The following is a 25,471-nucleotide window of genomic DNA, read 5'->3' as shown; positions in this document are numbered from 1 at the left end:
ATTTTAGATAAATATATTGAGTGCATAAAAAAGTCTGAGATCTTATACCTGTAAAAAAAAAAAATAGGTAGAAAAACAAAAGTATAGTGTTTACATTTTGTTACATACACTTTTTCTACCAAAAAGAACAGTAATCTGTAAATGTTCCGCTTTTAATCACTGTAGAGCAACACCACCTCGAATCATATTCATATTTAACTAACCTAATAAACAAAATAGACAAATATTTTGACATTTCTCACATTTTATTAGCATATGTTAAAGATTAAATTAAATTAAAAGTGATATTTACAACATCTAACGTTTAATTCTCAATGAACAACAAAAGAAGCAAAAAAAAGGATGAAAAGAATATACAGGTTAATATTTTTAGAAACTACAGTATGTTGGCACAAAGTTCTGTGTGACTGCTGGAAACCGCTGATATGTCTCCACATGTTCCTGAGGCCGGCCTGACAGCACAGACACTACAAAGCATTACAGTCCACCACTGTGTTTGTTTGTGTGCATTATCAGGCTTTGTAGTTCTAGCTGTAGTTCCTCAGGTACACCAGTCTGTGAGGCTGGAACTTCTCCCGACACAAGGGGCACTCCGCCTGTGAGAAACACAAACACACATGTGACAATGTTATATTTGCATACATACACACACAAACTGATGTGGGAACACTCAAGCCTACATTAAGGGCAGGTGCAGGGAGGCAGATTCTGTAAAAAACTAGAATTAGAGCCCTGCAGTTGCATGCCTCCATGTACCAGTCAAATTTCTCTTAACGTTTAAATCCATGTCTGTGAAAACATACATGCTTCACACACATCTTTCCCCCGACAGCACAGAAGATCTATACAATCAGCACAGTTTCAAGGTAGACACCCAAGATTAGAGTCACCAATTCAGTATCTGACCAAATGTCTCCCCTTCTATTCCTGAGATATGACATTAAATAAGGGCCAAAAAAGTATTTTTGCAGATTATTATGATGTCACAGTGAAGCTGACCTTTGACCTTTTGGATATATAATGTCACTGCTTCATTATTTTATCCCATTAGACATTTGTGTGAAGATTTGTCACAATTAGCATATGAATTCTTGAGTTATGGCCAAAAACAGATTTTGTGAAGTCACACTGACCTTGACCTTTGACCACAAAATTCTGATAAATTTATTTTTCAGTCCAAGTGGTCGTTTGTGTCAAATTTAAAGGAATACCTTGTTGGTGTTATTGAGATATTTTGTTTTCACAAGGACGGAACGAATGCATGTACGGACAACCCGAAAACATTATGCCCAGAAACATTTATGTCTCTGTGTTGGCGAGGCATAAAAAACAAGTATCTGCACACTAGATTCGTACGACATCTATTGCATGTCTGTCCGTCCTGGAAGAGGGATCCCTCCTCAGTTGCTCTTCCTGAAGTTTTTACCATTTTTTCCCCGTTAAAGGTTTTTTTTGGGGAGTTTTTCCTTATCCGCTGCGAGGGTCATAAGGACAGAGGGATGTCGTATGCTGTAAAGCCCTGTGAGGCAAATTGTGATTTGTGATATTGGGCTTTATAAATAAAATTGATTGATTGATTGATTGATGCATTAATGTTAAAGCAGGATTTTACAGTTGGTTGAGATGGAGCTCATTTTCAACTATTAGTTAATGATTATTTTCATTATTGATTCATCTGCTGATTATTTCTCCATTAATCGATTGTTTGGTTTGTAAAAATGCTAGAAATTGTGAGAGATAGTGTCACACTTACCCAAAGCCCAAAGTCATACCTTTATAATGTTTGTTTTGTCCAACCAACAGTTCAAACCTCAACATAAAAAATACTAAATAATAAAAAACAAAAGCAGCAAAAAAATCCTCACATTAGTGAAGCTGGAACCATGAAATGTTTTTGCATTAAAAACGACGTAGATGATTATGAAAATAATGGCAAATTTATTTTCTGTCAATTCAATAACTGACTCATAAGGGTCATAAGGACAGAGGGATGTCGTATGCTGTAAAGCCCTGTGAGGCAAATTGTGATTTGTGATATTGGGCTTTATAAATAAAATTGATTGATTGATTGATCATAGTTCCAGCTGTACTTGTACATTTTTATATGTTTCAATTGCAAAATCTTGATTTGTAAAGTAACTAGTAACTGAAGCTGTCAGATAAATTTAGTTGAGAAGAGGCAGACGGTGGCATGTTAAGAAAAGACTGCTGCAGCTTATGTTATATTATCTTTATGAGTTTGTGAATATGACTTGACTTGTGACTTGCTTGACATGACCGATGACTCAACTGAACTTACTGGTCTCATAGCAAGGACTTGATTTGCTAAATTTTCACCACAGTGACTTGGGACTTGCTTGAGACTTGAAGGTTTTGACTTGAGACTTGCTTATGACTTGCACGTGTCACTTAATCCCACCTCTGAATATAACTGAAAATGACACCCCTAGAAGAGTAGCAAAATTAACCTATAGACCAACATGCATAACTAGTCAAAATATTCTCAGCAGTTAACTGATGAGTGGTTTACCATTGACATCCCTCTGGGAAATATATAATAGATATAGACCTCGAACCATAATTGCGCAATACCTCAAAATGACTGTTGTTAATTCCCAACAATTAGTTATGTAACACAGTTTGAAATAGTGATTGGGTGTGACAGCTGTTTTAAAATAGCATGAATTGTGCTCATCATGAAATAAGCCAAACCTTGGTGTTGCACCACTCTGTGATGCACTCCCAGCAGAAGAGGTGTCCACAGGGAGTGGAGGTAGAGTGTATCCTCTCCTCCAGGCACAGGATACAGCTAGCAGCTCTGGGGCCAGACCTGTGTGTGTGCTGAGGACTGGAGACAGACAGTACAAAGAGGTCGAATCATGGATCTCATTCTTTTACTGCTACACCATACCTCTACCACTAAATGTCCAGTAGTTCTCGCACTGGCTTGATCTTGATCTGGTTAGTGATGACTGGAAATCTTAAATCAGCATTCACAATTTTATTTATGACTCACTTGATGAGTGCTTGCAGACAAAAAGAAATGACCTGATGATAACCATTTCAACTGACTGTTGCCAGGTCTGTGCTGTCCAGAGCAGACATCTAAGCAGCTACTGACAATTTTCCTCATGGAGGATGACTTCTAATGTCTTTGATTAGAACACTATTTGAGATACTGACAAAAGTCTGTTCACTTCAACACTAAAAATATTAAACTGCAGAGTAAAGATCGGTTGTTTTAATCTAAAATTCTGTCCTTACATTAAGACTAGACAGAGGTGGGGTCTAATGGCCAAAATTCATGGGACACGGAAGCAATGCAACATGTCTGCCATGACATGCGTGCAGTAGAGCTCCACTGTAATAATCAACTGAAGTTAATACACTGACCACGGAAGCCACCCTTGTCCATTCTATTTTCACTTGGCTGGTTTATTTATTTTTCCTCTAAAACTACATAGAGCTGTGTAAAAAAAAAAAACCCGTGTGGTGTGTTTAAAATGATTTGAATATTTCAATGTACCAGAGGTAACATGAAGCTGCAGAACAACCTTGTCTGTGTTTTTACATTACAATAAATCAATCAAATCAGTGCATCCTGTAGTTAAAATAATCCAGTTATTACTTTAGTACCAGTTAATATAGCCCACACCCCCAAACCCTGGATAAAAAACTGCATTATCACTTGTCTCATCTCAGTATGCACACAGTGAAGCTGACAGCAACCACATGCTACAGAGACATAGTCTCACAGGTAAAAACCCCACTCAGCCTCGCCTGCGCATCGTGTACGCGCCCCATGTATATTGACTGTAAGTGGACGTCCTACACATGTCCTCTGGTGTGGGCCTGGTGCTGTACCTGAGGTTCCTGTAGAGCTTCCACTCCTGCCTGGCTTTCTGCTTCTGTCTAAAGTTGTTGAGCTGCAGACACACAGTGATGAGAAGCTGGAGGAGGGACACCACCCCCAGCAGCCTGTAGCTGCTTCTGATGGTCCCATCATCGCTGTTGAGCCCCATCAAACGCAGCTACACACACACACATTCAGTTAATAATAGACAGGCAGTTTAAGATCTGTAGGGGTGAGGATTTACATAAATGTTGGAGGATCATTTGGAAAATGTAGGACATACTCAATGTATTCAGGTTTTGAAGTAAAAACAGTATCCATTATCTCTTAAAATGAAATGTAATAAGTAATCAATCATCTTTATTCTGCAAGGTCACATACACACATAGCTCAAACCAGTGCAGTCCAATCCAACAGTACAACATTAAATCCTCCATCATGAAAGTTACAATGTTCTGTTTGTGTTGAAACTGTTTTAGAAAAATGTTGATTCAACTCTGGGATCACTTTGGGCTGTTTGCAGTGGTGCTGAATGATACTGTGTTTTACTGGAAGCTGTTTGTTAATTAGCCCACACATTCTTACAGTGCTGGCCTGTGGCAGAGGTAGTATAGGTGAATGTGAAGGGCGGCGTCATCCATAGGGGGCGCCACAAATGTTGGGAAAAAATCATCAATGAAAATGTTTTTTCTTTTACTATTTTTTTGCTAATACTATTACTACTGTTATTTTGAAATATGACATAAAGCCTCCGCAACTACATAGCAAACCTACCAAATAATAGAAAGGCCTTTTTATCTGGGTTCCTGCCGCCCTGACTTTATGAACCTTAATGTGAAACTTTTCTGTTCTGTTCAATCTCTCAATCACTGTAAATGCTGTCTTTAGCACTACTATTACATTTGAGCTGTAAAATTATTATTTAGGTTTTTCTTCCTTTTTTTCCTGACATTTTAGATATAGTGAGGGTACTTGATGTCATTGTTGTGATTATTGCCATTAGTAGTTAGGGTTCTAACCCTGAAGGGGTAGAACCCTTCTAAGATTGTACCGGTTTTTTATTATTATTATTATTATTATTATTATTATTATTATTATTATTTGTTGTCTGCCGCTTGAGCTCAAATTCCCGTGAGCTGGAATGAGCCAGAAACCTGAAACTTGGCCCAATGATTGGAAATGATGTGCATCAACTTTTATTAAAATATGAGCCCAGTCGGCCACATGGTGGCGCTGTAATTAAGGCTTAAAAATGACTTTTTTGGGAGGCAACGCCCCTCACACCATAAGTCTGATTGACTTGAAATTTGACACACAGGTCCAGCTCAATGTGCTCTACAAAAAAGCCTCTGGGACCATTAAGCTCCGCCTGACTAGATTTTTTGCTAATTTGCATAATTTGAAAAACAGTAAAATGACATAAACTTTTACAATTTTGACTCCATCAACACCAAATTTGGTACACGGCTTTGGGGGATGACAAGACACATTTCTATTACAAATGAGCCAGATTGGTCAAAAAACATGGCCGCCACGGACCAATGAATCTTCGCTGTGAATTGATTGGCCATAACTCCCACACCCTTTGACCTATCATCACCAAACTTGGTGGGTAGGTCCACAACGAGACTTGGAAGCTGCCTACCAAAGCATTTTGAGCTCAGCCTATAGGGGGCGCTATAAATGCCACACATCTGTATCTCAAAGACCATTGGATGGAATTTCACCAAATTTGGTATGCATGCTCTAGGGGTGGCTATTAACTAATATCTTGAGTGCCATGTTGATAGGTGAAAGTGGGCGTGGCCTATTCGTCATTAACCGTCATAATTTGCGTTTTATTAATTTATGACCAGCTGGAAGGACCTAGGGACATGAAACGTGGTACATGGACTATAAATGACATCCAAATACTGCTCAAAAAATTTGGTCCCAATCGGCCTTATGGGGGCGCTATAACATAGTGTAAAGCTTCAAAGGCTCTGCCCGCCGCACCACAAGTGCTATTGACTTGAAATTTTACACACACATCCTCCTGATAGTCCTCTACAAAAAAGCCTCTTGCACCATGAACGCCGCCCTTACATAATTTTTGCTAATTTTAATAATGTTAAAAACAATAAAATGAATAAGCTTTTGAAATATTTGTGCTATCAACACCAAACTTGTTATGAGGCATCGGGGGACCGAGACACTCATTTCTATTATAAATGAGCAAGATCGGACGAAAAACACGGCTGCTGTCAAGCAAAGTGTCCTTGGAAAGGGCGGGCTTAGCGAATATCGCCTGTAAAATGTTAACCGTTTTTCCGATCGTCACAAAACTGGGTAAATATCATCAGAAGGGGACCAAGAACACACCCAAAAAATGATTTTGAGACCGCCATTCCCAGATATTCCCGTTTTTTTCCCAAACCGTTTTCCCATTGAAAATAAGTTACGGAATCTTCAAAAATCACAAAATTTCAAACGGTAACTACCGATTCATACTTTCAGCTAGAAACTCCATTCAAACTGGAAAATATTCAGCAATTCCTTGACTTTTTACATATGATTCAACTTTTCAATCCCATTCAAACTTTCCAAAATATTCAGCGTTTTCTGAAACTTGGTTATAATGGAAGTCAATGAGAAAATCCTTCAAACTCACTCATCTTCACCCACACTTCACGAACTCATACATTCACGTAGAAACTCCATTCCAACTCTGAGATGTTGACATTGCCATCAACTTTCAGTGACTGATTCATATTTTCCATATCTCTTTTAGTTTTTCTACACCAGCTGTTTAAAAATCATGAAATTTTCAGCCCTTCTCAGAATTTATAATGGGTGTGTATTGCGTGGAATGTTGAGAGTTAGAGTGGGTGATGTCATCGCTAGAGTGCACAGCACCTCTTAAATCATCAAGAAATTTTCTCTTAAACTCGCTGGTGCGGCCACATCGTTCACTCTACATACACAAACTGTACACCAAATTGTAGGAAAAGCCGTTCCAGTCACAGAGGTGCGACCACTGAAGAAAATGGATTTAGGGTTTTGGCTGCAGGTGGTCTAAAAGGACAACAAGTCCAACCAACTGCCCCATTCACTCCCATGTTAAGTGAGAGCCCAAATTTCTGGAAGAAAGCAGACCATTCCACTTATGTCCATCATGGCTCTGTCCTCATTTTTCACACCACAGAAATGAAATTTACACCTTTGTGATCCGCATCCTGTCCTCTCGCTCACGGTGTGCTTTTTGTAGCTGTAGCACTTACGGTTTTTCATTAAACAGTTGGAGTTTGAGAGGAACTTTTGGCTCAGTTTCTGCCTTTACTTGGTGTATTTAAATTTGACTGTGCCATTGCCAACTGGTGATTGGCTGAATCAACTCCAGCCGTTCGGCCAATCGTCTGTGTGTCACAGCACAGTCAAATTTGAATATTTCAGCAACCTGACTTCTTTGCAGTTAAAGCCTCATCATATAGAGGTAATTACATATATGTCAGTCTGCCTGTCTGGGTCTGTCTGTCTCTGTCTTTCTGTGTCCATCTTGGACATTTTAGACTGCAGTCTTTTTTAGCTGTTAAGTTAAGCGTTTTTTTCTATCTGTAAGTGGACATACACACAGACAGACAAACAGACTCACACATACACAAACGCGCGACAGCACATGAACATACACACATTCAGGCATGCACACACACACAGACACACAGTGATACATTTACTGCTATTAATAATTAGCATATTGGTATGGGGATACTAGTTGGCAGCGAGCATCAGGCACACTCAAAATTTCATGTGAAATTTTCTAGTTCATTCATTCACTCATTCATTCATTCTTGAAAATGAAAATTTCATTCATGAAAATTTCAAATGCTGTGCAGAGATCAGATGAAGGCCACAGGATTTGTTTAAAGCCGATTTCCCAATTGCGTAACTTATATCATCAGGCCTTATGACCACATTATCATGAGATACATCGCCAACAGTAAAAACATCACTTTTAACACAGTTAAAAAGCTCCATGTAATGTCTTCTCCATAATTCCATAATATTTACACTGCCACTTACCCCCTCCATACTGGAGGACAAAGGTATTTTACTATGATTCATAATCTTGACTTCATTCCAAAAATCATTAACATCATTTTGTTGCATCTTCCTAGCCAATGCATTTGCTCTCAGAGTCAGTTCATTCCTCTTAATATAATGTACTGCATATTTGAACCTAGCAACAGCTTTCTTTTTAATTTCACTCTCAGGTCCATGCCTTGATTTACCAGCGATAACCCAATTTTTAAAAGCTTCTCTGGCTTGCTGGTGGAGTTCATCCACATACTCATTCCAGCCTGGCCTGAAGCTGTACTTCTTTGCTTTTCTCTGAATGAGTGGTTTACTAGCCTCATTCAGACCCTGCACAATTCTGTCATATAGTACACATAGCTCTTCTTTGTGATTTGGCATACCACAGTTGAAATTATCACACATTATAGCATCATATGGAATTTCAATGTTACCTATGGTCTTCTCAGTCAAGTCATGATAATGTAGCAGGTCGTTCTCTGAGAGTTTAGCCCACTCAATTTTCCCACCATGATTAACCTGATTATCATCCGTGGTCATTGTAGGTAGGTTTTCTACATTGAGCATAATGGAGACAGGCATGTGGTCCGTTGTTGCAAACCCATACAAAATCTCAACTTTATCCACACATTCATGGGCATCAGCTGTGCTTACACAATGATCTAGCCAGGGTGTTGTATTCCAAGCCTCACTGACATATGTATAGCTATCTGTTGGCAAATGGATCTTACTTGTTAACAAGAGCTTATTATCATGACAAAATTCAACTAGGTATCGGCCAAACACAGACTTCCTATCAGAGATATCTGCATTCAAATCACCCATTACATAAATACAGGTACATTCATTTTCCTCAATAAAAGAGCCAATAAAAGCAAGCTTTTGAAGATATTCGTCCTCGTTACTGGAACATTTATAAGGTGTGTATACATTCAAAATGATAAGAACATTACCATTATAAGAAACTTTTATTGCAACACACCAGTCTACTCTCAATCTAATCACACTGATCAGAGGGTCATATTTTTTATGCCACATAATGGCCACACCTCCAGGTATTCTGCCTTGAACCAACCCCAAGCTCAAATCTATGGTTGACTCCCCCACCCCATGGAAGTTACTATGAACAGAGTTAAGCTTGTCCAGGTCCTGTTTAGCAAGAAAAGTTTCTTGTAGACAAAGAATGTCAGTTTCCTCAAGGAGTTTGTCAACAACAAGTCGCCGTGCCTTATCCGCTGCATTGTGTCCTAGACGCAGGCCACGTGTGTTATATGACACAATTCTCATGAGAAGTAGACAAATCTTATGCATGTCACCCAAGTAAGCAGCGATGGACGAAATGATTACTGCATGTCATTTACCCAAGCTTTCTCTTTACATCATGTTTCTCTCCACTCTCCTTTCTGCTTACATGTATAACTCCTTGTATGTTCACACAGTTGATCCTGGGTTCCAACTCCAATGTAGTTACTCAGTCTTGTTAATCATTAATGATATGGTGCAGATTTTAAGTTTAATACTATTATGGCCAGGACAGTCTGACAGACTGACAAACAGACATTGCAGGTCTCTCTCACTCTGTGAGTTTTGCTAATATTTGATGACTTCCCATCCTACAACATAAGTGAAACAAACATGATGTCAGGACATTTTTTACCCTTGAAGAGGGCGGCACATGTAGGCCTATTTTAGATTTAGTAAAATGCCACAGATTAGCCTATGTTTTTGGAACTTCACCTGGTTGAACAATATGGTAAATAGGCCTACTATCATTTTGATTTCATTTGATTTGGAAACATAAAACATAACATTTTTATAGACTAGTGGTTGTTCAGGTGGGGTTAAGAAAGATAAACACAAAAAGCAATGTTGTAGGAATTGAGCAGAGAGAAAACAATGACATAGAGTACTGGGCCTATCCTATTTGTACCTAGCTAATGTATCTGGGTCTCGTAATAAAGAAAAGGAGGACACTTTGCTTTTTTTTGGATGTATGGACTGTTCTCTTTAATGCCAGCATTTGCACACAACCACTGCTTCCTGTTCATATATCCTATATTCGCCACATCGTGGATTATCTAAATATTCTCCATCAGGGGGCGCCATATGAACACAATAGTGTCATAGACCACAGCTCTCCTAGATCTGCTGCTGACATTACACTATTTGGGTGCAGCTCTTAAAAGACTAACCCAACCTAAAAACGCCTGGAAATAGTTCTATATTTTGTCCATATTGAGCTTATTTTTTCAGGTAGTACAAAGTATTATACACCATATTCAGGAAAATCTACCATTTTATCTGATGCAGTGTAAAATCACATTTATGCATGACCTTTGAATGAGCATGCCATATTTCACAAAAAAATAAAATTTCCCAGTAAAGAAAACTTGTGTTTTGTTGAATATCTCAGTCAACCAGGGCAGTTTTTTTTTTCAATGTGAAAAGTTGTACTTCGGTGTTTTGAAGCTACATATGAAGTTTTGTGCAAATACCCTTTTTCTTCTGTGAGTTACAGCTAATTGAGACTTTACCACTAAAAACCTAATATACACACACAATATACTAAACATCAGCAACTAACAGGAAAAATAAATGTAGATTTTGTCAACATTTTCATATACCAACAATAATTAATGACTTAAATGACTTTGGCTCTCATAGAAGTGTTATATACATGTTGGAAAATGGCCAATCTGTTGATAAATGGAAGACCAGAATTATTATTATTTTTTTTTTTTTGTCTTGAAATGGCAACTTTCTGAAGACAAATGATTCATCATAATGATGATAGTAATAATAAAACAAATAACAAACAGGTAACAAAGTGCTTCAGAATAGTCACAATAATTATTATAAAAGATGAAATAATAATATTAATGATGATAATAACAATAATAATAATAATAATAATAATGATGATGGTGATGAACGGAAAAGAGGCCAGCAGAGGATTATCTCACTCCCGTGCCTCTGGCGTCACATGATAATCACGTGATTACACACAGGCTTTGTTGTCAAAAAGGCATAGTTCAGGGACCCTCGGAAAGCAGAGAATCTCACGATTCAGATGCTGTTTATAGCTCGTTTCTATCATAAACGGTTCGGAAGTTGTCATGTTTTGTTGATGTTTTGTGAGACGTGCAAGCGTCGCGTCGATACCGCGTGCGATCTAGCATCGGTGTTATGCTTGGTTAGCTCTGTTTCCGTACCACGGAAATACACAGACCCTGTGCCGATACTTCCGGTCGTAGATGCAACATTCAAGGACCCTTGGAAAGCGGAGAATCCGGCGTATCAAATGCCGTTTACAGCTTGTCTCTATCATAAACGGTTTAGAAGTTGTTTGATGTTTTGTCAAACACGTGCAAACATTGCATCGGTGCAACATTCGTCTTTTGAGGGTTTATGTTTTTCCAAAAAATCTACTCAGCCATTTGGCTACTTTTGCTACAATACCCACTGTAATTAGGAGATTCCACAGAAAAATTGAGAACAGACAGTTTTTGGATGTTATCAAGATGAACTATGCTGTTTTTTGACCAACAAACAAAACCCGTACAACATTTATTTTTACATGTTCTGCTACTAAAATTATCTGTGGAATAATCTTTTTGAGTGAATAAATGTAAGTTTTTCCCACAATAAATTATTATTATTATTATTATTTTTAGTATTAGTATTAGTAGTCTTCTATCCAATTAATCTAATTTGACTAATTAAATAAAAATTTGTAAGAAATACAAAATGTAACGTGAAAGTAAAAAGGCTCCAAATCCTGATATAATTTGTTCATTATACTATTGACTAAGGCAATGTTTTAGTATGTAATATTTTAAGTTGAACTTAAAGAAAGAAAGAAAGAAAGAAAGATTTTATAAATAAGATTTTATTTACAGTTTATTAACAGTCACGTATGGTCTGGATAACCTGTGGCTACAGTCCGATCAACTTCCTTTTCTGACTTGACTTCGAAGAGGTAAGTTGCACTTGGCAGTCTTTGCTCTCACAAGATTATACATTTAACCATGCTTGACAAAAATCGCTGGAAGCCACCTATATGATAACGGAGTGTGTTTATGGTGTGTATGTGATGACACTGAAGTAAACCAACGCAGTTGTAAAGACCGTGACGCAGTTTTAACATGTACGACTGCGTTTGACTGCGTTTATTAGCGATAGCATTAGCTTCCATGCTAACCTAGCTTTATCTTACGTGCTAATCCAGCGTTAGCTTACGTGCTAACCGTAGCATTAGCTTACGTGCTAGCAGTAGTATCGCTATGCATACGCCCTGCGAACCGAGTGTCTTCGCCTGGGCAGCTGCCTTTTTAGCCACAGCATTGCTATCCCTCAGTCAGCCCAATAGCTTCACTTAGCAAAGCAGCTGTGGATTAAGCAGTAGCATTACCCTGTACCCCCCCCCCCCCCTCCTCCCTGCGAGCAGAAGAGTGTTACCTACAGTGTAACGGACGGTGGCAGAGAAACAAGCTATGCCAGAAACCATCAGTATTATTCAGTTAGCTTAATAAGGTTTTTGCTCGGTTATTCAGAAAAAAAACATACAGTTCCAAATACACTTGAGGGGGAAATATTAACTCTTTGTTGAATTAGAATATCAAGATGTCAGCATTTTATAATAGATACCCACTTATGTTATTGTGCCTTTTACTTATTAATGGTAAATAAACAATGTAAGCAAGTGGCTAAATGTTTGTTCCAATAGGGAATGGCTTAACTCAAATAATATCAATATGTGTTATTTCCCCAAATCATTACACATTCAGTTTATACTTAAATTATAATACATTATAATTATATTAATATGATTATGCGTAATCAGCAAGCAACATAGGCTAACTACGGTCGCTACCTGACTCCCACGTCTATGTAAAAAGCGAATGAACAGAAAATATCTAAATATATGGATGCTTGTGTATACACATCTGATTTCAGACTGGACTAGAGTAGTTGCTACTTTACGCCAGTAGATGGTGGTAGTGACTGGTAGTGTGACGGTTGCTGTTTTCGCCATTGTCATGGTGACCACTGTAGTTTAGAGAAAGTCCGGTCAGGGTCAAAGTCGCTACAGTTTACAGTGCACTCACACTAGGGCCAGTTGCTCCATACCGTGGTGAAGTACGAATGTCCCCCCTCCCCAGTCGCCCGCTGGCCTGCACTGACATTACCCCGACTTCCTCTAAACTACAGCGGTCACCATGACAACAGGGAAAAAGTTGCTACCGCGATCTACTGGCGTAAAGTAGCAACTACTCTAGTCCAGTCTGAAATCAGATGTGTATACACAAGCATCCATATGTTTAGATATTTTCTGTTCATTCGCTTTTTAGATAGACGTGGGAGTCAGGTAGCGACCGTAGTTAGCCTATGTTGCTTTAGGGTTGTTTATGCTCGCTGGCGAAAGGAAACGATTCTACAAAATAGCTATAACATTAACAACAGTTAAACAAAACATCGTTAAAATATATGGAAAACTGTTTTACTTAATACTTACCGTATTTGTCCCAGCCTCATCCATGTCAAGCTCGTGTGTGGGTCAAGCGCTTCTTCCTCCGTTTCATGGCAGGTGGCAAAAAGTGACGTGACCAAAAACGTAGGTGCTGATTGGCCGAAGAGGAGCTCTGTTGTGTATCTGCGCTCGATTGCTCTTCCTCAACTACCCGGATGTCGGTCACAGTGAATTGAAATTGAATTTTGAGAACTGAATGTGAAAATACAGTACAGACCAAAAGTTTGGACACACCTTCTCATTCAATGCGTTTTCTTTATTTTCATGACTATTTACATTGTAGATTCTCACTGAAGGCATCAAAACTATGAATGAACACATGTGGAGTTATGTACTTAACAAAAAAAGGTGAAATAACTGAAAACATGTTTTATATTCTAGTTTCTTCAAAACAGCCACCCTTTGCTCTGATTACTGCTTTGCACACTCTTGGCATTCTCTCGATGAGCTTCAAGAGGTAGTTACCTGAAATGGTTTCCAGTTCACAGGTGTGCCTTATCAGGGTTAATTAGTGGAATTTCTTGCTTTATCAATGGGGTTGGGACCATCAGTTGTGTTGTGCAGAAGTCAGGTTAATACACAGCTGACAGCCCTATTGGACAACTGTTAAAATTCATATTATGGCAAGAACCAATCAGCTAACTAAAGAAAAACGAGTGGCCATCATTACTTTAAGAAATGAAGGTCAGTCAGTCCGGAAAATTGCAAAAACTTTAAATGTGTCCCCAAGTGGAGTCGCAAAAACCATCAAGCGCTACAACGAAACTGGCACACATGAGGACCGACCCAGGAAAGGAAGACCAAGAGTCACCTCTGCTTCTGAGGATAAGTTCATCCGAGTCACCAGCCTCAGAAATCGCAAGTTAACAGCAGCTCAGATCAGAAACCAGATGAATGCCACACAGAGTTCTAGCAGCAGACCCATCTCTAGAACAACTGTTAAGAGGAGACTGCGCGAATCAGGCCTTCATGGTCAAATAGCTGCTAGGAAACCACTGCTAAGGAGAGGCAACAAGCAGAAGAGATTTGTTTGGGCCAAGAAACACAAGGAATGGACATCAGACCAGTGGAAATCTGTGCTTTGGTCTGACGAGTCCAAATTTGAGATCTTTGGTTCCAACCACCGTGTCTTTGTGAGACGCAGAAAAGGTGAACGGATGGATTCCACATGCCTGGTTCCCACTGTGAAGCATGGAGGAGGAGGTGTGATGGTGTGGGGGTGTTTTGCTGGTGACACTGTTGGGGATTTATTCAAAATTGAAGGCACACTGAACCAGCATAGCTACCACAGCATCCTGCAGCGACATGCCATCCCATCCGGTTTGCGTTTAGTTGGACGATCATTTATTTTTCAACAGGACAATGACCCCAAACACACCTCCAGGCTGTGTAAGTGCTATTTGACCAAGAAGGAGAGTGATGGAGTGCTGCGGCAGATGACCTGGCCTCCACAGTCACCGGACCTGAACCCAATCGAGATGGTTTGGGGTGAGCTGGACCGCAGAGTGAAGGCAAAGGGGCCAACAAGTGCTAAACACCTGTGGGAACTCCTTCAAGACTGTTGGAAAACCATTTCAGGTGACTACCTCTTGAAGCTCATGGAGAGAATGCCAAGAGTGTGCAAAGCAGTAATCAGAGCAAAGGGTGGCTATTTTGAAGAAACTAGAATATAAAACATGTTTTCAGTTATTTCACCTTTTTTTGTTAAGTACATAACTCCACATGTGTTCATTCATAGTTTTGATGCCTTCAGTGAGAATCTACAATGTAAATAGTCATGAAAATAAAGAAAATGCATTGAATGAGAAGGTGTGTCCAAACTTTTGGCCTGTACTGTATATAGAGTTGAATTTTCATAATCTTACATACAGTTTCAAGTTTATTGGATTTCAGTTCCAAACTAATAAATTCAATTTCAAATTATACTATTCAGATTCAGTTTTACAATGCAATGATTCAAATTAAACAATACAAATTCGAATTATGTAATTCAAATTCAGATATAAATGATTCAAATTCAGTTTCTGGTGGCACATATTTCAGCCCATAATCATGTCACATGAGCATATATTGATGCAGGTTTTGTCTGTCAATGATTGGTTCATTTTCTTTTTCCATGGGTATCTTCTATCAACATCATGATCTGAAAACTTGCTTCAACAAACTTAGAGGTATGTATGAACGGTGGTGAAAGAAGGGTTCTTATGATCTTAAAGACCCCTAAACTAAATATGCCCTTTTTGAAACTATTAACATGCCAATTTAATATGTGGGCTCTGGTACAAGGCATTTCAGGAGCAAAACTGCTAATCCACGGACCACGCCATAACTTATGCAGTTTCAAAACCAGAGAGTGAAACACATCTTCGTACTGCTGCCTGGATTAAAAACTTAAGAGGCCTTACCTACATGAGTGCCGGTTGTCTGTGTTACTCATGTTAATAATTAATGAGCATCAAAGGACTTCAAGTTTGTAACTACAAATGCCAAAAAGGACATGTGTGTATATATCTTGTGCATGTCACACAAGTATGCAGCAACTGACAAAACGATAACTGCCCTTCTTCATCCCTACTGCATGTCACTGATTAGTTCATTTTCTTTTTCCATGGGTATCTTCTATCAACATTGTGATCTGAAAACTTGCCTCAACAAACATACAGGTATGTATGAATGGTGGTGAAAGAAGGGTTCTTATACTCTTAAAAGTAGTAATACCTGACCTGAGTAAAAGTATTTTAGTCTTATCAGAATGTACTTAATGAAAAATTCAAGTTTTTTTTGAGAGTTTAAATTATCACACCATAGTGTAAGTTCTAGAAAAATATTGCAAAGCAGATTCTATGATTGATGGGGTTGGGGGGGGACTTGTTGTGTTATGACCACCACTGGTCTTCATTAGCGCTTTGTATGAAAGAAAAATGAACATAATTAGTAAATAAGCAAATAAAAAATAAAATTCAACAAAATATGAGTGTTCACACACACTTTGTTGATTATTATCATGAACAGTTTTCACATACCAGAATACAGAATTTAATAGATTCTGTTAAATGTGTTATGGAATGGAGAACTGGTCATGATTGGTCATTAGATCTTACATTAGATGATAAATAAATGAAACTTTTTGTCATATTTTTTTTTTTTTTATTGTATTATTGTTATTAACTTCCTTCAGTTGATTAGAATAATTGTTTGCAGGTGTATAACTCTCTGCTGAGAAAAGCCCTATTGAGGACAGTGCTGGTCACATTGTGTTTGCTGTATTTTTAAAGGTATATTGTGTAGGATTTACTCCCATCTAGCATTGTGGTTGTATATCGCAAGCAATTCAGGCGTATTTTTCATGCTACGTTCACATGAAATTGGGAAGGCTGCATACGGAAGACAGCCGCTGCACGTAACGGCATAAACAAGCCTCTATGTAAACAAGTGGTCCATCAGCACGAGGCTAAACAATACACGTGACAATATGTTGTCATGGCGATGTCTAATTATTTACCTGACCCACGTTTTACCGGCTTTCTCTCGACTTCTGTGACTAAAATGACATCTGGTTTGTTACTGACGGCTTTGTGCCCGACTGCGCCTGAAAGCAGCATTATTGTTAGCATTAGCATTAGTTCCGTTCCTCCTCACTGCACCGCGGTGACTTTTCACAGACACCCCCTCGACCTGAGCCGACAGCTCCGGTGTCTCCGGTGAGTTTCCGTGGTTTCCTACCGCCATGCTGCCACTGAACGTAAAAACATGGCGACACGACATGGCTGCCAGCACCGAGCTTCCATGCTCGCATGTATATATGAATGATATGAACGGCAAATTCAGAGCTTACTGGAACACTTCAGTTTGTTGATGGGGGTGATTACTGATTAATGAAAAACATAATTTTGAACGTAATAATTGATTTTCGTGAGTAGATAACAGGAGAAGTTACACAAGTGTACCTTTAAAAATGAAGGAATTTTATTCATTTTTTTCACCAATCCTCTGTGCCTTGGGATGTATTTTGAAGACTTATACTTTTGTGACATGTCAGTTTCTTTCTGATGTTCTCTGTGAGTGGTACTATTATGTGATGTCTTTGGATTAACACTATCAGTGTGTATGTTGCATTTTTTTGTGCATGTTTAGGATTGTGCTAAGACAGGCATGTCCAAACTCTTCCTCAAATAGCTGTGTGGCTGCTGTTTTTTGTTCCAACCGACTAAGAGCACAAAGGTTGACCATTGAACTCTCTGAGGACTGAGATCAGCTGATTAAATGAGTCAAGTCTGGTATGCTGATGCTTGATTGGACAAAAGTGCTGCAGTCACAACGGCCCATCATGAAATAGTTTGGACATGCCTGTTCTAAGAAGTCAACCTTTTCGGAGCTCCCCAAAACAGCCTGGTTTTCATGCCAATTCAAATGAAGAGGTTGAATAGTTTATTTAGCATAAGATGTAAGGCAGCTTTGTCAATATGTTAAGGTAAATGGGGACTGCATTTATTGAGCACTTTTACCCATAACATTTAATCATTTTGGGTATCATTCAGATACACATTTACACATTGATGAAAGCAGGTTACCATGATAGGGGCTGATTAACCATCAGGAGGTATTTAAGGTTCAGTGTTTTTTGAGTGTTAACCTCAACATGTGGACAGGAGGATCCAGGACTTTAACCCCCAATCATGTGAAAATGGATGACCCATCGTGCCCTCACAGCCACCCTGGAAGGATCACTTGATCCTTCATTTTATGAGAAAGATTTAAATTGAAAGGCACATATTAAAGATTAGTCAAGAATTGTTGTAACTGGAAAACAACTAGTAATAACTAAAGATGTAAGATGCATGTAGGGTAGTAAAAAGTACATAACACAAGTACTTCATACACAACATTGCAGTGCTATGGTTTATAATTCAATGTTTTGTCCATCCTTACTATATGAGTGAAGTACATCGTGTAGGTTGTTGATTAATATCCATAGTGATCACACATCTAGAAAGTGATTAAGCTTGTGATGCTGATGAAGTCAACAGTGTTTTATATATCAATAAAATGAGCTATCGTTGTTTTGTGTTGTCTGATACTACACATTTCCTTTACTCTATAAATTAATGTCATTGACGAACATAATTTCATGACCCAGTGGATGAATTCATGAGTTTTCATGTCAGCTCGTTGAACATTTAAACCATGTTGTCATGTTCTATTAGATCACAATGTACTAGGCTGTTATACTATATTACATTATATCATAGTACATTACATAATTATATTATTAAATCATATTGTATTGTGCTATTATGCATATACCTCAGTTTTTCCCCAAGCATGTGTACAAGAACAGACACGCATACAAGTACCCATGGGATGATTCATCTTGTTTGTTCCCACTGTCATTGTATTGTCATCAACATGTAAATAAAAAAAAGAAATAATGTTGAATCACACTGATTGCAAGTGAATTCAGAGTCACACTTATGAGTAATGATGTGGGAATAGAAGTATTGTAATAAATAATTGGTTGCTTTGTCCATGTGTCTTTCAGATGCCACGCAAGGTGAACCGTTGTGCTGAGCACATGAGGAAGACCTGGGCTGCCCGCAAGCAGTCCAGTGTCCCGCCTCCCCCCGATGACCCTGGCTTGGGCACTGGAGAAATCCATCACCAGTACGCTGTGATAGCGAGCAAAAACTCTGAGAATACTCTGAAATATGCTGAAAAAGCGCAAAACTCTGACAAAGCTCTGAAATATGCTGAAAAAGCGCAAAACTCTGATGAAACAATGAAAAACTCCCTGAAAAACCTCTGAAAACCTCTGAACAACCTCTGCCTGTGTCTGATCACTCTCTGCCTCCCTCTGCTCAATCTCTGCCCAACTCTGGCAATGTTCCTGAACAGAATAATCACGTCTGATATTCCTGTCCGTAAGCAGTGTGTTGAAATGCATGTCCCTGCCACCATGACTGAAGCTGTTGAGGCGCCTACTGCTGAATCCAAGCTTGCAGAAAACCATCCTGATGAAAGTGCTCCTGCTGAAACCAGTATGGCCCAAGCACCTGTAAAGTTTTTTGTACAAGGGTCATTCTCACAGCTCCACTACCAATTTGGGGATAATGCAGGTAAACAGTGTGTAGCTAACAGTTTAGCAGCAGTGATGATGAATGAGTTGAAAAACATAACAACCTGGAGTAATGACAGGAAGAGTAATGATGTTGACACTGTTCTTATTGAAGGCAACAAGTTGTACACTACTCTTAAAGATGGTGGTCAAATAAGTGGGAAAAGTGGATATCTGCTTCTTGATGAGTTGCCAAATGCATATGTAATGAAAGATGCACACTTCTCAATAAATTGTGGTCCAGCTTTCAGTGGTGCGGTTGGTGTTTTTGATGAGCCTGATGATTCAGATATGAGAGATATTAATGTACCACTGGACATAGCAATCCAAAGAGCACTGATGGATCATGATGCCTGCTTTGTCACTTTTGGTAGTAACACATGTGTGGTTGTCAAGCAGTGCGGCCATTTTGCTGTATTTGATCCTCACAAACGCAACAGTCAAGGTCATGTGGATGGAAAGATAGGTAAAGCTGTGGTTGTTTATCACTCTGACTACAGAGCGCTGTATGAGCACCTGGAGAAGCTGGCCCAACAACTGCTTCCTTATTTCCGCACACCTGAAGACATGCCATTTGAGGTCAGAGGAGTCACGGTGAGAATCACTGGCGACAAGGTGCAACATTGCGACATGCCAACCACCAAGGAAGACAATGTAAAAGACAGCAATGTCAACAAAAGCCAAATACAGAGACCACTTTACAGTGCTGTGTTGAAGGGAGAACATACCAGTAAGAGACCAGCTACATGCACCAACTCCTTGTATGAACATGTGACCAAAAAGAAGAGAGATTCCTTTGAAGTAACTAATTCTGATGTGCAGACAATTGCAAACAGCCCACAACCAGTAAGTGCTATGAACACATCACATGGCAATGACACTGATAAAAATACAGATGTTGAGATAACAAATGTATCCAAGATGTCATTTCCATACAAGCCACTGAGTGCAGTGACAAAAGGAAGACTTTGTTCACAGATGGGTGTGAGAAGTGAGAATACAAAGCAGCTGCCACCTCAGGAAATGCCAGCTATGGGAAGAGTCTGTGAAACTAAATCAATTGCAGGTGATGGCAATTGTTTCTTTCGAGCTTTATCCTATGCCATTTCAGGAAGTGAGAATGGACACATGAAATTGCGCCGGGAAATCGTTCAGCACCTGGAAACACATGCAGCAGAATTCCACAACTACTTGAGAGCTGGCCGTTCCTCTATTCCAGATCATCTTAACAGTTCAAACATGAAATGCTCAGGTATGTTTGCCACTGAGATTGAAATCTGGGCAGCTGCTAACCTACTGCAGGTTGACATATACACATTTAATGCAGACAGATGGAATCATTACCCATGCATTCACATACCAGGTAACCATCAAGCAGGAAACAGAAGTGCTGAGGCCATTTACCTGAATCACAAGGATGGGAATCATTACAATGTTGTGACATGTGTAAAGGATGCACACAATGACTCCATATGTGCCTCATTTGACAAACAGGGCGGTCAAGATGAACAAAGTTCAGATGGAAATACAAAGAAAGAACAATATCATGCAGATCGTTGGTCAAGAAAGAGGAAGTTGAAGGCTTTGGAGGAAACCTATGCAGCGAAGAAAGAGGAGATTTCAGAGAAGAGAAAAGCAATGTATGTCACAACAGAAGCTAATCATCTAGAAAGAGAAAGAAAAAAATATGCAACAAATGAGCAATTCAGAAATTCCACTAGGAATGCAAGTCACAAAAAGTACTATACAGACTTGGAGTATAAACACCATACTTGCGAGCGTAGCAAGAACAGATATGCTTCTAACGAAGTGTTTCAACAGCATGTTCGTGAGCAGAGTAAGAAAAAATATGCTTCTGACCATGTGTTTCAACAAAGTGTTTGTGACCACAGTAAGAAAAAATATGCTTCTGACCATGTGTTTCAACAAAGTGTTCGTGACCACAGTAAGAAAAAATATGCTTCTGACCCAGTGTTTCAGCAAAATGTTCGTGACCACAGTAAGAAAAAATATGTTTCTGACCCAGTGTTTCAGCAAAGTGTTCGTGACCACAGTAAGGAAAAATATGCTTCTGACCCAGTGTTTCAGCAAAGTGTTCGTGACCACAGTAAGAAAAAATATGCCTTTGACCCAGTGTTTCAGCAAAGTGTTCGTGACCACAGTAAGGAAAAATATGCTTCTGACCCAGTGTTTCAGCAAAGTGTTCGTGACCACAGTAAGGAAAAATATGCTTCTGACCCAGTGTTTCAGCAAAGTGTTCGTGACCACAGTAAGGAAAAATATGCTTCTGACCAAGTCTTTCAGCAAAGTGTTCGTGACCAGAGTAAAAACAGATATGCAAATACACCAGATCTGAAGAAACGATTATGTGAGGCAACAATGCAGAAGTATCACACTGATGAAAAATTCAGAGATGCAATTAAAAGTAAAAAACGTGCCAGTGTTCAAAAGCAAAAGAACAGGAAATTTGACATTACTTGTGTCATAGAGGATTTTCCATAAAACAGTAAAGAATGACCCCGAATATGTCTGCTGTTGTTGCCACAGACTTCTCTTTAGGAACCAAGTCAAAGGCTGTATGAAAAACACATATTCTGCTGTGGGTTCTGATGGCAATGCACTTGCTGATAAATGTATAACAAGTACATATTTGCATGTATGTGATAAATTATGTGGAAAAACTTGCAGTTTTCAAGATGAGACTTTTTCCAAATTGTGGATCTGTCATACATGTGACAGGCATCTTCTCAAGGGCAAAGTGCCTGCCCAGAGTGTTGCTAACAACTTGCATTTGAAACCCATTCCACCTGAGCTAGAATGTCTCAATGAGTTGGAACAACACCTCATTTCTCTGCACATTCCCTTTATCAGACTCATACCATTGAAGAAGGGAGGCCAGAACTCTGTGCAAGGACCAACTGTGTGTGTGCCATCCAATCTGTCACACGTGACCAGCATCTTGCCAAGGGATGAAAGTGAGGATAAATTGGTGAGGATGAAACTGAAACGTAAATTGACCTACAAAGGACACTATCAAGACATGCATGTGGATACTGCAAAAATCAAAAATGGTCTGAATTATCTAATACTCAACAATACACGGTACAAGGATGTGAGTATCAACCCAAACTGGATCAACATATTAGAGAAAACAGAGAATGAAACAATTGAAGATGAGATGACTGAAAGTGATGAAAAAGTTGAAGATGATGATGCACCACAAATACAAGATTTTTCACACATTAAAGACCAGCATGGGATGTTTGCATCCTCTTGTTTGCAACCTGTGGATTAGGGTCAAGAGATACTAGATCAGCATTTTGATGGCATTTTATCCATTGCCCCAGCAGAAGAGAATTCTCCAATTAGACTGTTGTCTGATGGCACAAATGAACCCAAATGTTTCCCAGTCTTATTTCCCAAAGGAGCACCTACTTTTCACGATGAGCGCCCAGAAAGAATAACTCTATGCAAATATTTCAATCAACGAATACTTAATGCAGATGGCCGTTTTGCTCAAAACACTGACTATTTATTCTATGCTCAATATATGTCAGAACTGAATCAAATACTGTCAAATGTGTCAATAGCACTGAGAAAAGGAACAGACAAAGGTTTGAAGCAAAAGGTTACCACAGACATGCTTACAGACCTGGAATCTTTGAAAAAAATTCTGCATTTTGATGAGGGTTACAAATTTCTCAGGCCTATCAGAGGAACACCTCCATTTTGGCAAGCAGCACAGAACGATGTGTTTGCAATGATAAGACAGCTTGGTATTCCTACATGGTTCTGTTCATTTAGCTCTGCTGACATGAGATGGCCTGAAATGCTGAATGCTATGCTAAGGCAAGAACGTAAACAAGTGAACCTGGAAGACCTTTCATGGCTAGACAAATGTGCATTATTAAAACACAATCCAGTAACTGCAGCCAGGATGTTTGACTACCGATGGCATTGCTTCCTAAGAGATGTTATCCAGAGCCCTGCAGCACCAATAGGCAAGATCACAGACTACTTTTATCGAGTGGAGTTTCAGATGCGTGGCTCAGCCCACATACACGTGTTATTTTGGGTTGACAAAGCTCCAAAAATAGACAAAGACTCTGATGCAAAAGTTGTAGAGTTCTGTGATAAATATATCACATGTCAAATGCCATCTGATCCGGACCTGTTGGATTTAATTGATGTGCAGAAACATAGTGAATACCATGCAAAATCTTGTGACAAAAACAATGCGAAGAAGAAGAAAGGAGAAATACACTGCAGATTCAACTTTCCAAGACCTGTCTCAGAGCGCACATTTATCACCAGACCAGGTATTGATGCAGAATTTAAGGGACAACAAGAGACTAGCTCTGAAACACGTGAAGGGGAAATTCTTTTCCGCCCAGTTGTCATGGAAACTGAAAACGTTGAGAAACTGTTTGAACAAATGAAAACTGTACTCTCAAACTGTGAACAAAGACAGAAGTTCCACTCTGCTGAGCAATTTTTAAAATATTTTGGCATATCACAAGAATTGTTTCAGAAAGCAAATTGTCTGCTTACCAAACAGACGAGCATCGTACTACAACAGAAACCACAAGATGTTTGGATAAACCAGTACAATCCTGATCTACTTCACTGCTGGCAAGCAAACATGGACATTTAGTTTGTTGTTGATGCATATTCATGTGTCGTGTACATTATTTCATATGCCCTCAAAAGTGAACGAGAAATGGGACTGCTGCTTGATCAGGCTCAAAAGGAGGCCATGAATGGAAATTTAGAGGCCAAGGAGTCAATGAAAAAAATTGGCACAGTTTTCTTGCAAAGCCGACAAGTTTCAGCACAAGAATGTTGTTACAGATTGCCTGGCCTACCACTGAAACACTGTTCACGTGGCACACAGTTCATACCAACTGGTGAACATCCTGTCAGAATGAGTGTACCATTGAGTCAACTTAAATAGCAACATGATAACAGTCAGACTGACGACCAGCAGTTATGGATGAAAAACATTGTGGACCGATACAAAAACAGACCAGACACGCCACCATTTCTAAACATGTGCCTTGCAACATTTGCCTCAGAGTACAGAGTTCTTCCTAAATCACAAATCCCCAAAGGTGATAATAGTAATGTGATCCAGTTGAAAAATAACTTTGGCTTTGTTACCAAAAGAACAAATGAAGAGAAACCTGCTGTGATCCGTTATCCAAGATTGGCACCAATGAAGCAGTCTGAAGCCTACCACCACAGCATACTGCAACTATTTTTGCCCCATTATTTGGACTGCCAACTGAAACCTGCACAGTTTGAAACATACAAAGACTTTTATGACCATGGTGCTGTGAACAATGAGAACGACACATTGGAGAATGTCAAATCTATAGTGGGTAGAAACCGTGCTCTGTTTGAGAAAGAAGCTGACCAAATAGATGAAGCGGAAAAGATGTTGAAAGAAAATGGGGAACTGGAAGATGCATGGTCACAGATTTGCCCACAAGCTGAGCTTGAAAGACTGGAATGTCAAAAATTAACAGAGGAAGACACCAATGACACAAATGATGAACAGTGCAGTAATGATAACATCCCAGATCTACAGCCAAATAAACAATCTGTTTACACAGCAGAAGCTAATGGAACTCAAATGACAAGAGCTGATGCTTTACAGTTGTTACGATCTTTGAATGAGGAGCAGTCTGCAGTTTTCTACAAAATTCGACAGTGGTGTTTGCAGAAAGTCAATGGTGAGAATCCTCAGCCCCTAAAAGTATTCATTACCGGTGGAGCAGGAACAGGCATAAGCCATTTGATCAAGGCTATTTATTATGAGTCAACTAGAATTCTCAAAAGACTCCATCCTGATCAACCAGATGCCACTACTGTTGTACTAACAGCCCCAACGGGTGTAACTGCC

The 25,471-nt window shown here is 39.2% G+C and overlaps 1 protein-coding gene across 2 annotated transcripts in view; it reads right to left on the bottom strand.

Moving 5' to 3' along the window:
• Nucleotides 1-232: 232 nt before the first annotated feature.
• The window catches only part of pex10 (peroxisomal biogenesis factor 10), a 43,703-nt gene continuing 18,464 nt past the window's right edge, over nt 233-25,471 (bottom strand). The window contains exons 4-6 of one of the 2 annotated variants that reach the window (XM_033628805.2): nt 3,865-4,031; nt 2,713-2,848; nt 233-596 (exon numbers count right to left, since the gene is read on the bottom strand). In XM_033628805.2, coding sequence (XP_033484696.1) covers nt 528-596; nt 2,713-2,848; nt 3,865-4,031 — 372 coding nt within the window. In that variant the 3' untranslated portion in view covers nt 233-527. The remainder of the gene's footprint in view (nt 597-2,712; nt 2,849-3,864; nt 4,032-25,471) is intronic. The other variant, XM_033628807.2, reaches the window with a different exon arrangement.

The sequence above is a fragment of the Epinephelus lanceolatus genome, chromosome 8 (assembly GCF_041903045.1).
Source record: "Epinephelus lanceolatus isolate andai-2023 chromosome 8, ASM4190304v1, whole genome shotgun sequence".
Taxonomy (NCBI): domain Eukaryota; kingdom Metazoa; phylum Chordata; class Actinopteri; order Perciformes; family Serranidae; genus Epinephelus; species Epinephelus lanceolatus.
The sequence above is the reverse complement of the archived record's forward strand: the minus strand, read 5'-3'. Positions and strand labels throughout refer to the sequence as shown.